The sequence below is a fragment of the Plectropomus leopardus genome, chromosome 9 (assembly GCF_008729295.1).
Source record: "Plectropomus leopardus isolate mb chromosome 9, YSFRI_Pleo_2.0, whole genome shotgun sequence".
Taxonomy (NCBI): Eukaryota; Metazoa; Chordata; class Actinopteri; order Perciformes; family Serranidae; genus Plectropomus; species Plectropomus leopardus.
In genome coordinates, this window is record NC_056471.1 from 19,872,916 (window position 1) to 19,890,427 (window position 17,512).

At 38.7% G+C, this 17,512-nt stretch overlaps 1 protein-coding gene across 3 annotated transcripts; it reads right to left on the minus strand.

Moving 5' to 3' along the window:
• Positions 1-3,169: 3,169 nt before the first annotated feature.
• Positions 3,170-13,770, minus strand: dpf2l (D4, zinc and double PHD fingers family 2, like). Of its 3 annotated transcripts, none has more exons than XM_042493509.1 (11): positions 13,712-13,770; positions 12,099-12,259; positions 11,667-11,774; positions 11,227-11,420; positions 9,835-9,927; positions 9,664-9,748; positions 9,059-9,193; positions 8,312-8,443; positions 8,041-8,153; positions 6,344-6,425; positions 3,170-4,901 (listed from the first exon to the last, which is right to left on the minus strand). In XM_042493509.1, the coding sequence occupies exons 1-11, from the start codon at positions 13,741-13,743 to the stop codon at positions 4,816-4,818; spliced, it is 1,221 nt and encodes a 406-aa protein (XP_042349443.1). In that variant the 5' UTR covers positions 13,744-13,770; the 3' UTR covers positions 3,170-4,815. The 3 variants fall into 3 exon arrangements, with proteins under 3 accessions (XP_042349443.1, XP_042349441.1, XP_042349444.1); XM_042493507.1 differs by having other exon boundaries at positions 11,227-11,423; XM_042493510.1 differs by lacking the exon at positions 9,059-9,193 and having other exon boundaries at positions 11,227-11,423.
• Positions 13,771-17,512: the final 3,742 nt, after the last annotated feature.

Consider the following 17,512-nt stretch of genomic DNA (forward strand, 5'->3'; position numbering starts at 1 on the left):
TCTCTTTGCTCTTACTGCATGGCGCTGCTACACCCCAATTTCTCAGTTTTGAGATCAATAAAGTATATCTATCCATCTATCTATCTATCTATCTATCTATCTAATGAAAAACGGTGCCATTGTAAGAAATATTCGTCGGGGAATGAGAGCACATCCAATCAGCATCTGAAAATCATCTCCCGACGTAAAGCATTGTGCAATAATTCTGCTTCGATATTGATCGGATTGCAAAAAATATGGACAATCCGTGTCTGACAGCTTGCTTCAGGCTCGAGGAGACAGGTAGAAACTCGGTGTTTCACAGAGTCAGTTAACATAGTGAATGACTGAGAGTTTGACTCAACTCTGTTTCTGCAGCGAATAACAGTTTCCCTCATCTCAGGGTTAACATACTCAGAGTTTTCACATAACCTGCTTTCTATAATACCCCCAGGACGGTAATTAGTGGTTTCACTGTAAGTTCAAGTTTGAAAGTGTTGAAAAGTTTCAAAGTTTCGAATTTGGCGTCTTTACCGGTAGCTAGCTAACGTTAGCTTACTAAATAAATGAACGCGGTAATGTGTGACTTCGTACCTCTTTAACTCCGCTTCTGTAGGTCGCTCTGGGACACAGAAACCGTCTTTTAATCCTCCGCCACGCTGTTTTTTTATTTTTGAGTAAACGTTTGTCATTTTTTTGAATCGACAGAGCGAAAACCAACACAACTTCTCGCTCCGTGTTGTTGTGGTCTGGGGTACAGCTGCAGTTCCTGCTTCCGGGTCACGTGCGGTTACAGAAAAGGCGCGCAAAAGGCGGAGCCTTAACAGGCCACACCCCTTAGCAGACGCTACATTTTTTTGCGATTAGATCGCTTCTCTAAAAATTTGGCCAAACCCCATTTAATTTTGTACGATGCATTTTAGTATTTTGAATAAACCGTAATTCTGTTTAATTATATTTTTTATTGAACTAAATAAATATGCAAAACATGGCTCATCAGAATTAAAAAAAAACTGTACAGTTTACAAAATTAAAGTTGAAGATAAACTTGATCTTAATTCTTAAACTTTCAATCTCACCAGGCACAGCGAGGAGCTAAACACAAGCTGTATTCACAGAGCCTTCCCTCTCTGCTAAACAGCCTCTTCCTGTTTTAGGAAAGATTGGCCAAGCAAAAGGAATTTCTCATAAAAGAAGCCTTTAAAGAATGTATGATTGCAGGCATATAGAAATTTCACAGTTTCAACTAATATCAGAAAAAGTCCTCTTTGATGCAATATTCACAAGAAATTATCTGCTCAAAATTAATCAAAAGTGCTAATCAAACACAAATGTCCTGCAGTTCGGCATTTGGGTTTAATGTACAGTTAATCAGTTGTTTTCTTCTGTTATTATTGTAAAGTTTGGGAACCACTGTGCACAGTCCAGCCATATATAGTAAGTTTTAACTTAGTCTTGTTTGTTTGGTTCTTACCAGCCGACGATGCAATAGTTGGCGCTCACAACGAAAATGGTGAAGGCGATGTGCCATGAGTAACACATGGTGGCGAACATCATGTTATGGTCCTTTAGGTCCCACTCAGGGCAGTGAGAAGGATACAGCAAAAAAAAACGATCTGCATCCAAAGAGAGCATGAGGAGTTACTATCCACTGCCATTAACTTCCAGTCATACGTGCAGCACACGCTCAGATTTACCTGGCAGAACCAGCTTCCCTGCAGCAGAGTGAGCTTGCAGATCGAGAATGATGTTCCCTCGGTGGAAAACCTCCAGGAAGGCAACAAGAGCCTGGCCAAAGACGGCCTAGAGAAGGAACTGGTGCACACTGATGTCTAGCATGCTCCTGGCGTGGAGGTGGTAGAAGAAAAGAAATTCTGCAGAAACAAGAGACAGTCATCAGTGGAAACATAGATTCATAAATGTGGAGAGAAATCCGTTTCTCTTACTCATTGCTTTTCATCAAGCTTTGACCAACATGAAAACCCATTTACACCAATGTGATAAAAACAATAGAAATAGATAAATAACAAACAACCCTCTAAGCCACCATAATGACAAAAGTCTTCAAATTAATGGCATGGTATCTCAAAATAATGAGAACATTTCTCAAAATGTTGACTATATATCTCAACTAGAATGGTGGACCTAGGTCATCCGTGTTCATCACTTTGGTGGAACTGTAAATTTAGGCAATATAATAAAAAAATAAAAGATTCTGTAAGTCATTATAATTCAAGAGTAATTCAAGAATTATTGGCAAGTGAGTTAGTGAATTAAAATGAGTTAATATTTTAAAATAATAAAAACTTTCACAAAACAGTGAGAAATGTTCTCAACACAATTTCATATTTCAAATCAATGAGTTAGTACCACAAAATAATAATATACTTTCTCAAAATATTGACTTGGTGTCATTTGCCATTATTTTGTTTTGACAAAATTTAACACACCATTTTGAGATACTAGTTATCATTTAGAAACAAAATTCACATTATTTTGAGATTGGTAAGTCTGGATGATCAGAGATACGGTCGCGAAGGCCAAAGAACAGATACGTGGTGGCATGCTATGGTATTACTTTTTCTTTTTACTTTTCTATGACAAAGCTTTCTATAACTTTTTAATGACATTCATAAATTTAATTAATGGGATGAAAAACACCAGTGTTGTTGCTAAGTGGTGCAGGTAATGGAGTACTGATTTAGCATGTTTTTACAGACAACTGTACAGTCGTCCAGATTCACAGGAGCTGAGAGGCTGTTACCTACAGCTTTTCAGCACCAGGGACAGCTCCACAATCTTCAGCAGGCTGAGGAAAGGGAGCTGGCCAAGTGCTGAAATTGAAATTCACACAAATACACACATCATCGATCACAAATTTTGTTTGCACATCATGTACTGTCATTACACACAAACATGTTAAGATGTTTTTTCAAAGATTTTATAGTGATTTTCAGATTTTGTTTGGGGTTATTATTAGTAGCTCCTTCATTTCTTTGGTGCTTTTTTTTTGTTTTCCCACGTAAACAGACATGGACAGACAAACAAAGAGTCTGCCACAGCAGCAACACAGGATTGAAACCACAAAGACATGAACAGCACACTCAACAATCAGATGATCAAAACATATATCAACTTCATTGTGCAATTCTAGCAGGAAATTAAGTATTTAAAACAAATCAATGGACAGTTAATTCAAAGTGATTTTTATTTCAGTCAGGCTAAATTGGCTTTGATACCAAAGAAATGTAAAAATAAAAATAGTACAACAAAGTACATCATTTTACAAATACTCATAATGGAGGTTTTGACATATCAGAATAATCAAATAAATTCAAACATGTCACAGTCATAACAAAAATAGAAAAAGTCAATACAGTACATAGAATGCATTAGGAGCTATATACTTGACGTGTTTGCTATACCATAGACTTTACAAAATTCTACTAGAAAAAACTTCCCAGTACCAATGGAATATCAGGTAATATAAAATGTAAAAAAGAAAAAATACAACAAAAAGACAAACACTTGTGGTGTGAGTGTGTGTGCATTCATACAGGTGCAATCTGCATGCAAATCTGCGTCTGTGTGACAAATGATAAAAGCAGCTACAGTTCGTGAACGATTCTGTGTGTCATCGATTTGACAGCAGCTGTTTAAAAATTACCTGTGAAGGGCGTTTCTAAAAAGCTAGCACAAAACATCTCAGACAAAAGGATGCACCTTTATGATAAGTAGTTACATGTATTAGTCAGTTTCCAACAATGAGAACAGCATTATCCCACTTTTGATGACCGGTTTTCAAAATAAGAGAACGTTAGCTGATGGAGAACTAATATATGAAGACCGACGCTGTACTAAATGTTTTTGTCTCATGAGAACTTAAAGAGTCTATGCTCCGTTGTTTCGCGTGTGGTTCAAGTAACTGATCGTTCTAGTAACAGAATCAGATGAAAAGTTGATTTTGGTGCAGTCCTAAAGTAGCAAGGCCAAAGATTTTGTGCTAACAGCTTAACGAGTCAAAGCCAAAGTTTTTTGTTGACAAAAAATTAAGACTTTTGTTTTATACCATTTTTGTCCCACTGGTTTAAAATGAAACAAAGATGGCTGAAGTGATGATGATAAGCTCCATGGGCTGTGTGTATTTCATATGATGTTGGACCTTGGCACTGAATGGCTCCCCTTGGGGAAACCTTTTGAAAAGACTTGATGGATTAGACAAAAGTACACAGACAAATGCCACTACAAAAGTCCACTAGTAACCAGAACAATAACAGTAATAACTATAATAATAATAATAATAATAATAATAATATTCCTCCACCATGTATGTGGTGATTTTTTTTCTTTCTCCCACATTCAGGGAGTGAAAAATAGATTATTTGGCAGAAAAAAAACTGTGTTGTCTCGACAGTCCACACGGTCTTCGAGCGTGAAAGGGTGCAGATAATTAGCTGTAATGCTAATCCGTTTGCTCCTGGGATCTTCCATGGAGACAGCAGTTACTGTGGTTACTGCATGCTCTCTGTCTCTGTATCTAGTGTGTGTAACAGTCCAGGAGAGAGTGTGTGTGTGTCTATATTGTATGTACGCACAATATGCATGTGTGTGACGGCAGGCCGCGGGGGCTTTGCAGGCAGGTTGGTAGTGATAGTTTGATCCCCGTGTTGACTGATCCCCCCACTGACGCTGTTGATATTAAGACTTCTAAAGCTGATCTGCGATCTGGCTCAGCTACATCTGGACAGAGCCTGGAGCTCCGGACTGAGAGGAGGTCTGACATTTCCACGGGGACGGGGTTCCTTTACTGAGGGGGCAGGACTTGTTGCTATGTTGTCACTCAGGGGCGGAGCTCTGGTTCTGCTGGTATATGGACGCTTTATCTTTCAGCAGAGCCAGGCACAGGTGGCAGCTCCAGCTCCCTGTACAAATCATACACACAGTGAGAAACAACGCAAACTCCAGGGGTGTAGATCACAAGTTTCATAACAATCTGATTCTATATTGATTCTTTGGATAATGATTTTATAATTGACCGTGACCTTATAATTCACCTTATTTGTGTATTTAAATGATTAATGGAGACAATTTTTTTATTTGGTAAAGTATTGAGCAGGAACACTGCAGCAGGCAGCAGCAAAACAGGCTGCAATATAACCACAAGGGCCATTTGTGAACCTTCAATTAAATCCACTAAAAGTGCTTGTGTTAGCCACCGACAGGCTCAGGTTGTTTTAATAAGTGCATGACAAAAACATGGAAAGGATGCCTACAGAGAAAAACTTTTTCGTTAAAGAGTTAGATCCTTTTTGTTTAACCAGAAACAGCTCAGAAATTGCTATTGCCAAACCCAGCAGACTCCACTCAATTAAACTGTATTTTTATCATTTTAAAACACACTTTATTCAAAGTTGAGAGAAACAAAACAAAACTGTTTTTTCTTTTCACTGTTCCAACAATAACCAGCTCTGGTTTGGTTAAAAAAGCAATTTAATTCACGCAGTTAGATGTGAAAATATGCTAATCTGTGTGCAATAAAATGACTATTTTGACATGATGTACAGTAGGAGTTTTCAAAGCAAGGAAAAGGGTGCAAAACCCCGTGAAGATTTCTGAGAACTGTTTAAAAAAAAAAGATTAATGGATAAGAGAAGAAGTTAGCCCTGCATGATCTTAGGATTATCTGCACTGTATGATAAGATTATTCAATATTGCAATGACTTGTAAAAAATTAAATATTGGTGTGTGCATAACAGGTATAAAATTCCTCTGTATTTCTGCTTTTATAGACAAACACAGAATAATTCACAGTGTCTGACCTGACGGATGGACAGACAACCTGAAAACAAAGCCTCCGGCCATGACTGTTTTCGGCCCAGTGATAAAAAAAAAATAGAGGGTTCCTTACAGCTGTTTACATACATATACAGCAGAAGAATATTTTCCATACACACATTATTATCAGTGCCTATCATTATCTTATTTTTGAAAATGCAACGGCCCTGAACAATAACTGCGGCACAGAACCGGAGGACTTAAAGCCCTGAGATCAGAGCAGATGGGCTGCGGGTGCCATAAAGGTCACCCTGGATATACAGGGTGAAAGGTTGCATTATGGTATCGGCCTTCAACCCAGTAAAAAGATAAGACATCAGTAATGTAAAACAACAAGTGTGTGTCCACCGAGTCTCTTAACTTTTCCATTGATTAAAGGATTCAAGAACAAATCAGACCAGATGGGTTGCAGGTACCACATAAGTGAACCTTTACCAGTACAAGGTGATGATATCAGGGTTGTAAAACAACACGCATATGACCTTCGAGTCTGTTAACTTCTGCAGTAAAGAGTTCGGCGTTCACTTACCCTCTGGTGGTTCAGTCATGGGGGGACTTAGACAGTACATGTGGTAGCCTCGGTCACAGTCATCACAAAACAGCAGCTGGTCCTACAGAAACACAACATCATGTTCAGTCTATGATTAGACAAGAAGACGAGCAAAGACACGGCTCTGCGACATATACATTTTATTTACGCGGAAGTCTCACCGAACACTTCAATACTTTTAACCAAATAAAGCATTACTACTAACTTGAGTTCAAGATGACAACTTTGAACCAATAGCTGCAGTGTTTGTGACTATTAAAATTATAATTTAAGACATCATTTTATTCTAAAATATACACAATTCGTTTTCACTTACGACACATAAATTAAATACATTCCTTGTGGAGGCTGTACATGGAGTAGGAGAGTGAAATCCTGTTACAGCAGTCAAGTGCAATCATTAAAATATACAATTTGTCAAAGGCAGATGTTTTTGTGTTGGCAGCTCAGTTGCTGTCATCTTGTTGCCATCTTTGCTATGTGTTTGACGGTCACATTCTTTGATGGTATTTGCATTTGTGTGACATAATGGGGGCATATTTTGGATGGATGATGGCAAGGTGAAACTATCTTTCATTTGGTTTCATCAGCTGCTGTAAAAACAACAGACTTATCTGTTCAGGAGGCATATGGCTACATCGGCAACTGTGGATAACTAAACACATAAACAGGGCAAGACAATTGATTAAATGTCCACAAAATACATGCCCAACAAATTTAGAACAAGCACCTTTCTTTCTCCATTTCAGCCCTCAGTCCACACTAAGGCTGTGTATTTTAAAAACATCAATCAGCATCAATGAATCTGATTTTTTTCAAATCGGTTTTATGGAAAGATTTTTCACTTAGAGGTGAAACAAGAAAGCTATGATGGTTTAAAGATGGTACCGGGAATAACTCCTAAAACACGGAAATTAGTTAGCATTTCAGCACCTCCGGTTCCCTCGTCTCACAGTCAATGGGTTTTTGAATGGGTTTTTGGTCACATGCCTGAAATAAGGTCTGTGGATAACATTCACATTTTGTACAACAACATAAAATACATCAGTAAATACCCCAATCAAGAACTTTGAGGCTTTTATTTGTCTTTAAAAAAGCGATTGCTAAAAAGTGGCTAAATGAGACTACACAACAAGCACAGTTTTATAGCCTTGTTATGGTGGCAAAGTTAACTCATGAGACTGTAGTGTAGTTTATTTATAGGCCAACCTTAGTTTTTCATTTCTGGAGGTTGCATTTCACTTCAAAATCCCCAAAGCGGCGTTCATTTGTGAAGACTATGTTGTAAACCAAAACACGCAAGTATCATAAACACTTGTCTGCCACAGACCTCATTTTCTGCAACGACCCAAAATCCACTGGAAAAATCCCATGGGCTTTTTGACAGGGGAACTGGGCCGAAGCCAACTTCCGCGGCCTACAGAAAAACGTCATCCCTGGGGCACGCTATAGTGTGATTTGCTGTGCTCACATTAACTACAACAGAACTGGCATCAAAGTCTTCCACCAGTGCCAAAATTGAATGCTGTCACTGACTTCCCTCTTTTAGTTTCCTTGGTTGCTGACAGGAAGTAAAAAGGGGATCAAAGGTGTTGCACTAACAACAGATTAGCAAGGACAAGGTCCATAGGGTTTAGTCAGTATATAGTCAGTCACAATACAAAAAAGGGGCTTACGTCATTCTCTGAGGTGCCACAAACGTTGCAGCACTTGCACTCAATGCACTGCCAGCGGTATGTCTTCACTGCAGCCATCATCACTGGTGTGAACTGCAGGCATGTTGGGTGGCCTGAAGGAAGGAGAGGACGCATGAGAAATGTTGTCAAGTCAGATAAAAATAACCATGAAAACAGCTCTATGTGTCATGCGAGAACAGGTGGCATAGCAACAGTAACTAAGGGGTAGGAACAGTGAACTAGTAATGAAAGTGACACCACAAGGACACACCTGAGCGTCCACAATCTGAGCAGGACACCAGCTCTTCTGATTGGCCAGTCTTCTGGTTTAAAGTTGAGTCTCCCAGACAGAAGTCACAGTAATCGTTGGGCATCGCCAGCCCATTGGGACCCTTCTTAGTTGCTGAGTGAAAGCATGAGTGAAGAAAACATTCAGTTTGCATTAAAACTGTCACTTTAAACCAAGTTATCAAGGAGGATGTGTTAACATGTTAATCTAACTGCAGTAAAATACACTTTAGAAATCAAATGTTTTAAACTTCAAGCATTTTTACAAACCTGTTAATGCCGCATCAGCCAACACCAACTTTTTATCTCAATAACTGGCTGATGATGCATGTGACTCATGATCCAAACTAATGAATGAGTGACAACTGACAGAACGCACTTGTTGAATGGTCTTGCTAACACGGTGTCGCGTGCACAAAAGAAAAAATGCAATGCGATGGATATGTTTGGGGGAAAAAAAAAAAAGATGGATGATATGTTTAAAAAATGCCAGGAATCCCAACTGTGCAATCATGTTGCAGTCAGGAACACTGAGTTTGATCCCAAATTTGGGATTCAAAATCATGAGAATCAAAAAATGAAAAGAGCGGAACAACCAAAAAAAAAAAAAGAAAAAAGAAGAATGAGAGAGAGACTCCCCTTGTACAAACACACACATGCTACATGGCATGCAACCAAACCTCCCTCCCCTCTCTCTCTGTCTCTCTCTCAGCACTAGAGAGTGACTCACTCTTCTGCTCCTCAGGCTGGCGAGGAGTGGGTGGTGCCTCGATCTCCTCGCGGTCCTCGCCCTCCTCCTCGGCCAGGTGAGAGTGTGTATAGTGGTAGCTCAGGCCAGGACGGTTCTTGTAGCGCTTCCCACAGACTGACACACACACACACGGTCATACAAAAGTGTTATAGTGATGGCGGCTAATACCATCATCCAAAAAGGCCCAAGGTGGAACCACAAAACTTCACTGTTCATCAACCCACAACCGGCTTCATTTTATTAGTTTTTAACTTATTTTCACATGGTTAATATTTGGCTGACGCACCAGCAGCAAACTCATACAGCGGAGGTGAGCATTTGCACAGTGAGCTGTGGCCAACAGGAAGTTACAGAGCACACGGAGCGGCATCTCAGAAAAAAAAAGAAAAAGAAAAAAAAAACGCATTTGGACGGGCAACTTTTCAAATTTCTATGCTGCCAAACTTAAGTTCCAGATGGGGTTTTTCAGATCACGCCATGCATGGCAGAAGACTTGTTTCTGTCTTTCAGCAGAAAAAGCAAAAGCCTCTCTTGCTAACATGCATGACACGCAAATGGACGTTGCAAAGGAAGCTTCTACTCACTGTCGCAGGCGTAAGGTTTGTCCCTCTCCTCAAGCGCTGCAGCTGCAGCCTCCTGTTTTTTCTTGCCATTCTTGTCACTGCGGCCCTACAGAAACCATTTAACAGTTGACACATAGTACACTACTGAATGTCCCATAGGGAACTGACAGCAGAGAAGGATGCAGCACTCACCTTGGACTTGCTCTTGCCTCGTCTCTTGGGGGTCTCGTCCTCAAAGTCCTCATCGTCCAGGTCGTCCAAGTAGTCATCATGGTCGAGGACCCTCTGCAGTGAGAGGGTCTGGATTAGGTCTAACTTTACTGAATGTATGAACTTATCCCTTACTTTTCTTCTAACATTTACAATTTGATTCTTAGAAAGAAAACCAGGTCATTTTTCGCAGGTTGTTTTGTGGATTGTTGCAGCCTGAAATGCCCGATTTCAAAGCAGCTTTTCTAAATAAACTGTGATGCATGTTGCAATATTTATACGCATTTTCGCAATGAAACTGTGGGGTCAAATAGAAATTTAAAATATAGTTGCAGTCATAGAAATTCTATGTCTATGGTTGCAACGCTGTCTCTGAAGCTGAGTCTTTTATGAACATTCAGTTTCCCACAGAATGCTAATTTATTTGTGAAGGTGGTGGTGAGGGCTACCATTCGAAGCAGCGCTGGGGGACCGTCTTTGTGAGCTGCTCTCCTGCTCTCTAAACTAACGCAGCAGCGGCGGCTAACATTCAACACCTAGCTGTTAGACAATCCCAACAATCTCACAAAGAAACAGCCCCACTCTGTCGTTAAAACCTGTTAAACAGTTGGGTAATGTTAGCCGTGTTATGCTAACAGTTAGCCCTGTCACTGTGTGTCTGACTCTATCCCAGGCACAGAGCTCACCTCCCACCAGTTATCTCATGATCAACAGAGTGAGAGTAAGAGAGAGGAGTAGGGAGGGTCTGAGCATATAAACATGCTATGCTGTGCACAGCTCTGATATAAAATGAGATTTTATCAATTTTAAATAGTCAAATTTACGGTTAAGTTGCTGTGAGTCAACAAAATTGCAAGGTCGCGAAGAATGCAAAGGTATTGGCTGAAACTGCGGTAAGGTGTAATCGTAACATCCTGTTCACTATTTATCAAAAACATTAAGCAAAAGCAGAGAGTTTCTCATAAGATAAGATGCAGAAAAGATTGGGAGAAAAATCTGTCTACGTGGGAACCACAGACTATGACTGTCTTGAAGAACTAAGGTGAGTTCAAGCTGAAAGCTAAAATCATTTAACAGATAAATGAAATGAAATGACAACATTAACCTTCTAAATCAGACAATTGTAATACAACCTAAATCCAGCGCCGCTCTGCTCCCTGTGCTCTAGTAACTATATCATCAAACAAGAAAGACCTGCGCCCTCACATGAAATCCTTTAAGACCGACTGGAAGTTTGAGTTAATCTGTCAAGATCAGTTGCTTGCTGGGATTTAGCGTTCAACTCTTTTTCACATCATTAGTTGTAATGTAAAGCTATAGATATCAGTTGCATTGGGCCGAAAACAAGAGTGTTTAGCCAGCTTTGAGTCACACCTTGCGGACACGCCCAGAGGATGTGTGAGTGGTCGTCGAGGTGGCAGGAGGCTCCACAGTTGCTGACTCATCTTCAGGGCCGCGGAGGTCCGACACGCCGCTCCTCCTGTCAAGGGGCTCCCCCTTCAGCAGGGCTTCAAGACTGCTGCCGTCCACCGCTCCCAACGCATCACGCTTCAGACCCAGCTCCAAATCTGCTATACACACCAATCACAATGGTAACGCATGCATTGACATGACATTTACACAGAAACAGATGGACACACAAACAAACCCAAATTAATAAAAAGAGCAAGGCCTCCTAGTTGCCGCCATTAAATGTGAAAAGATATTTAGTTCATATATTTATAATATTTTACTGATAAAGTTAAACTAAGATTACTGAGGCCAACTTGTCTGTTTTTGTGATGAGGGACAAGTTTTTCCTTCAGAGTTGATACCTGCTTTGAGAGGGGGGAAAGCCAAGCGGGGGTCCTCCGGGGGATGAGAACGACGTTTCTTCCTCCAGCGGCGAGCTGGGTAGGTGTACAGCTGCCCCGGTGCTACACCTGATGAGACACAGAGCAGTACATGCAGAAGAACCAACAGGTGAAGTAAGTTTGGGTGATATCTTTGGTACTTATTACTAGATGATAGACAGATGTTGTATGCTGTAAAGCCCACTGAGGCAAATTGTGATGTGTGATAATGGGCTTTATAAATAAAATTGAAATAAAAAATTGAACTTTTTGCATCTTGTTAGGTGTGTTTTTAGGATAGATATCACGCTAAAAGAGTATTTGTAATATAATAACATGATTTATTATCATATCACTAAACTGCACATCGCTTAATGATAATACTGAATTGTCATTCCACACTAGTTCGTTTACCTGCACTCCGGTGTCTCTTCTCCATCCAGATGTAACAGTTGGACTGAGCTACACCAGTCTGAGAGTCCAGGAAAGGCATGAGGATGCTGCGCTCAGCGCACAATCGAGCATTGTAACTATGACACTGCTCCATGGCATCTCTGTAATACTGCTCTCCCAGCCTAAAATGTGAGAGATGGAAACAGAAAAGTCAAATTACTCAGACCTTGAGTAAGTGAGGATAAAGGGGACAGATTCACAACAAAGACATTTTTACCATTAAAACACATTTTCTTGAGGGGTTATGTGTCACAATGATTTTAACGTGATCACACAAATTGGCTTTTGTAGACCCTGCTCCCCACTATACCTTTAGTGTAGCCTACTTTTATTAACTTTTTTCAATAACTGATTGCATCTCTGTGTATATTTTAGTTTTAATAAAAAAATTACTTAAATGGACAGAAAAAGAGAAAATTTACAAAATGTAATTTTTCTCTGGCATTTTTACTTTTTTCTTGTACTGAAAATGCACTGAACCGTGACACCACTGTATTATATTGAACTGAACTGTGAATTTTGAGAATGGTTACATCCCTTATGCATCTCTATATACATTTATATCTATCATTTATACCTCAGCTATCATTGTTATCATTAATTTGCAATAACTGTCTAATTTATAGTACTTTGTTACATTTTTCTTTCTCTAGATTCTCATTTTTTACCTTGCATGATATTTTCCTTTTTTCTACACATATTTGGCCAAAGACTTAAATTTTTCTTGCAAAAGACTGCTTCTCAGTGACTGTTGTGCACAACATAAATAAAGAGCCTAAACTACAAAATTAGCAGTGCAATCACCGCAACTAGCTTCACTAGACAAACTACCGCTATATAGCTCGCATATTGCACTAATTCACAATGCTCACTTTTAACACTTTTCTTTATCTAAACATTATCAAAATTATTCAACAACCGTTTTTGGTGTGATTAAAATGAATAACCCCTATGGTACACGAGGGATTGCCCTTTGTCACAAACACAGTATTTATTAATTGTCGGCTTCACTCGAGCCAGTTTGTCGCATTGTTTCTTCAGACTGCTCACACACTGTTGTTGTGGCTCTTCTACCTCTGCATTTCTCATCATCACTCACACAAACGAGCCTGACTTCATTACAATGCCTAACACCGACAGTAACGATGGAGGGATGACAGAACAAAAGGTTGATTGTTAGCGAGCCTCTCGTCACAACAAAGCACCCGCCAAGCTGACAGGTTACTGCTAAATTAACTATTTCCTTAATCCCAAGGAGGCTCAATAGCAACAGCTTGGATATAATGTGTGTATCGCCACCTTAAACACAACTCTAAGTGACTAAGTTAGGAGTCAGTTGTGGTTAAAACACAGCTCCGCGATGGGCTCGCCTCATTTATATTTGCCCACAGCTAACAAGCTAACATTAGCTCAGAGGATAACGTTATTCTCTTGGGACAAATATTGTACTGAGGATTGAGGGTGCGGCGTTTACAATTTTCGGCAACCTGCAGTAACAAGTTTTTTAATCAGTCATACATTCACCTCTACATGATAGCTCGTTTCACTCTTAAAATAAATCAAGGTAAACTTACACTTTCACAACACTGTCGACGGCCGCCGCCATGTTTGCTTATTGCGGTTGTGTGAAGTGCCACTGCGCATGCGCACACACGTTATCGGCCGTTGCTGCCTCCCCGGGTGAAAAACGTGAAGCGCACTTTGAGCTGCAGCGACATCATCCTGAAGGATCAATGCTGCATGTAGTCTACTAAAGCAGTTTTTACAGAAATTAAATTAAATTAAATTATTATTTTGCTGAGGCAACAATGGTGCACAAATTACACATCTCTTTTTTTTTTTTTTTACATATGATTTATTTATGAGATTTTCAAGAAATTTTCATTCAAAACTTCAAAAACACAATGTTTAAGGCCATACATGTCCACAAGAGATAAAATTGGTGGAAAACTAGACAAATAATACAGCAAAGCAAAGCTGTTTGTAGAGACAGTGATAGAAAAGATGCATGGGGACAAGTAGTATAGTCGTAAAAGGTAATCATAAATAATAACTACAAGGACAACAACAGCAACAGGAAATAAGAAAACAAAAACAAACATAGAGACAAACAAACAAAAACAAAAGGAAAAAAAGGCAGATATTAATGAGTGCATGCGTAATCACAAATACAAAATGACCTACTCAATGTAGATGTACCACTAGGATTGGAAAAGCAGGGTTAGCAGGCCAGAGGATTCAAGATGGTGGTACAGTGTCTGGGGGCACACTACCGATGGGGACAATATTCAACTGAATGGACCTGACATGTTCTAGGAAGGGGAGCCAAATTTTAGAAAATTTAACGTTGGAACCACAAATTACACATCTCTATTTGTGAGTCAAAGCATAGATATTCCTGTTCAAATAATACTCCAATACCACTGAAAGTTGTTCAGTCAAATTATTATTACCCCTGGGACCTGGAGTGATAGTACTTTTCTTGTTTTGCTTTCAAACACATTTTACAAGTAGGTTATTTAAATCTATTGGGCTGTTTTTTTTAATTAAAACATGAGCTTTCAGCATTCACAGGCACTTTCCACAGGAAATGTATTTTCTAGTTGCATCTGAGAAAGCCTATAGAGGAGTATAAATATTGTATTAAAAAGAGTATAAAGTAGCATAAAATGGAAATACTCAAGCACAAGTACCTTAAAGTTTCTCATTTTAATGATAGCAGTTACAAAGTAATCTCCTTCATCTCAGTAGTAATTACTAACAACCACTAATATTTTTAACATTCAAAAAGTAGATGTCAGGGGGCATTTTAAAAAAGCATCACAACAGAGTTTGTTGAAAATTTCCAAAGGTCCTCAAATCCTTGACATGCCCCTGCATCTCAGACTGATCAAAATGAAAATAGGCAATAAAAAAAACTCCAATAACAAGAAACAGTGACATAGAAATGTTATTTATGAGAGGGGAAGTAGTGCAAAAAATATTTTTTTAAGCACTGAGGAGGGACTTGTACTGAAGCGTATTGCTGCCACTGTAGAAAAAATGATCATGTTATTAGGCATATTTATTTTGTATTATTATATAGAATAGTTTGATGAGCAGAGTGCATTATTTTGACCACTAGATGATAGTAATACCCTGTAGTCTATGACAGGGTCCATAGTTCTGGATATACAATAGCGAGACTTCAGCCTCGTCAAACAGCAGCATGTTTCATGCATGGATGTATGATTTATGTCGTACAAGGTCCTGCACAGGGACAGATCTGGGACAGATGGGATTCTGTCCATAGGTGGCTGTCAGGGGGCTTTTGTTTTGAAAGGGAACAGGGGAAGTTGAAGTAAAACGGGCGTATTTCGTATACATCTTTGTGACAGAGACTTTTAAACTGCAGTAAAATGTGATATAGAGTCATTAAATAATCAAAACACCATATTCAATGTCTATTTCTCCCGACATACAGTAGAAATTAGCATGTTTTAACGCATGAAACTGTGAAACTGATCCGTGTTTTTTATTCTAGAGTGGCAGCAATACGCTTCTGTTTTTTATTATAATTTTTATTTATTATTGGCTTAGGAGAGGGGCGTACAATCTTAAATGGCTGTACTTTGTATTTATCTAAATGCACGATTTCTTGAAAAATCGCCAAAATAACATCATTTATCATAGACCGTAACTGTAAAAACAGAAATTATCACTGGATTTTAACATTTCCGATGGTCCCTGGACACATTATGTGGGATGAATGTTTCTGTCAGGATAAAAACACAACCTAAATCCAAGCATAACATAGACTTTGACAAGAATTTGAAATGAAATGTTGCAGAATATCGTTATTGCTTATCTTCTTTGTCCTTCCATTGTTGTTTATTTATTTATTTATTTTTTTAAATAAAGTTAAGTAAAATTTTCTGAGTAAAAGAGTAGCTAGAGTAAGCTTCAGCTTCAATCGCTGTATAGGTCTAATGTAACAAGACTAATATAATGTAATATCTGATCAAACATACATAGATTTTAACACTTTTTTAAAGCTTGTTTTTGTCTTTAACTTTTCTTTTCTTCACTTTTTTTTTTTACCCTGATGTTAATATGTACGTTCATCTTTTCAAAAAATCTTAATAAGGTCTAAAATTGATTACTCTTACCATTTCATAGTAAAAAAAAACAAAACCTTGGGCTCAAGGATTTCAACAACAACTCATTATGGCTCAAGGAAATATATTTGTAGTGTCAGGTAGGGTAGAAAATAAATAAATGAATAAATAAAATAAAGCAAAGTCAGATTGCAGCCAACCCCTCCTCGGACAAGTTAAGAACAGTGCTTAAGGAGTTAAAAGATCATAAGACAGAGGGAAAGACAGACAGTCAGAGAGCGAGAGGGGGAGGGAGGGACAGAGAGAGAAAGAGAGAGGGGTGGGGGAAGAGAGAGGGGTGGGGGGAATCATATAAAGGAAATCATCGATGAATAAATGTTCATTCACACAGACAGCAGACCAGCAGCACACTGGTAAGTAACTCAGTGTTATTTACTGATTTGTTAAAACCTTCACAGCTTACATCCAGCCTACCTTTAGCCTGTATTTACAGCTGAAACACCCTGAGTTAAACTTAGCTCTCCAGCTTAGCCTGTTATGTTTGCTGACATCCTCAAGCTGACACACAGCAAATGTCAGGTTCATTCATATAGTAGATAAGTCTCATCAACAGTGAGGGAATGAAAGTAACATAAGCCCTATGTTATTTAACATAATTGTGTTTTTTTGTTTTGTTTTGTTTTTTACTGAATTTGAGTCCATTCTGTGTTAATTTACACTAAACTCCACTAACATTAGTATGCATTTCAGTTAACATTACTTTTTACTCCTACTTTATTTGACAGCTTGCCTATAACTTAGATACTACATTGTAGATTTTAAAAATATATAGTGAGACTATAAATTAGGCCTTTACTAAATGACCCTACAGGCTGTATAGTTGGACAGTTTTATCTCGACCAGCTACATCTTGCAAAGGCCGTTTAGCCTACATGTTTATGCTTTAAAGTGCTGAGGTGTTTATTTGTTATACTTCAGGTACAATTTGCTGTCACAGCTTCTGTACTTTTAACCACTTGAAACTTGAGCAAATGTATTTTTAAAAACAGAGGAAGAAGGCAATGAGCAACTTAACAGAAAATGGCCAAAAAATGATCAAGAAATTAGTAAAAAGTTACCTGAAAATTGCTCACATCCACCAAAGTTAAGAATATAAATTACAAATTAGCCTATTATAAATCTTATTGCTTGTCACCCAAATTAAGCCATGCAAAACCTCAGTAAACCTTGTGGAAACTGTCCTAATGGCAGACACAACACATGGGCTTCCTAATGTGT

Coding starts and splice junctions, on each gene's coding strand:
- dpf2l (XM_042493507.1), bottom strand. CDS start 13,743: ATGGCGGCGGCCGTCGACAGTGTTGTGAAAGT. Junction 12,260..13,711: donor GTCGACAGTGTTGTGAAAGT/GTAAGTTTACCT, acceptor CTCACATTTTAG/GCTGGGAGAGCAGTATTACA. Junction 8,154..8,311: donor CTCAGATTGTGGACGCTCAG/GTGTGTCCTTGT, acceptor TCCTTCCTTCAG/GCCACCCAACATGCCTGCAG.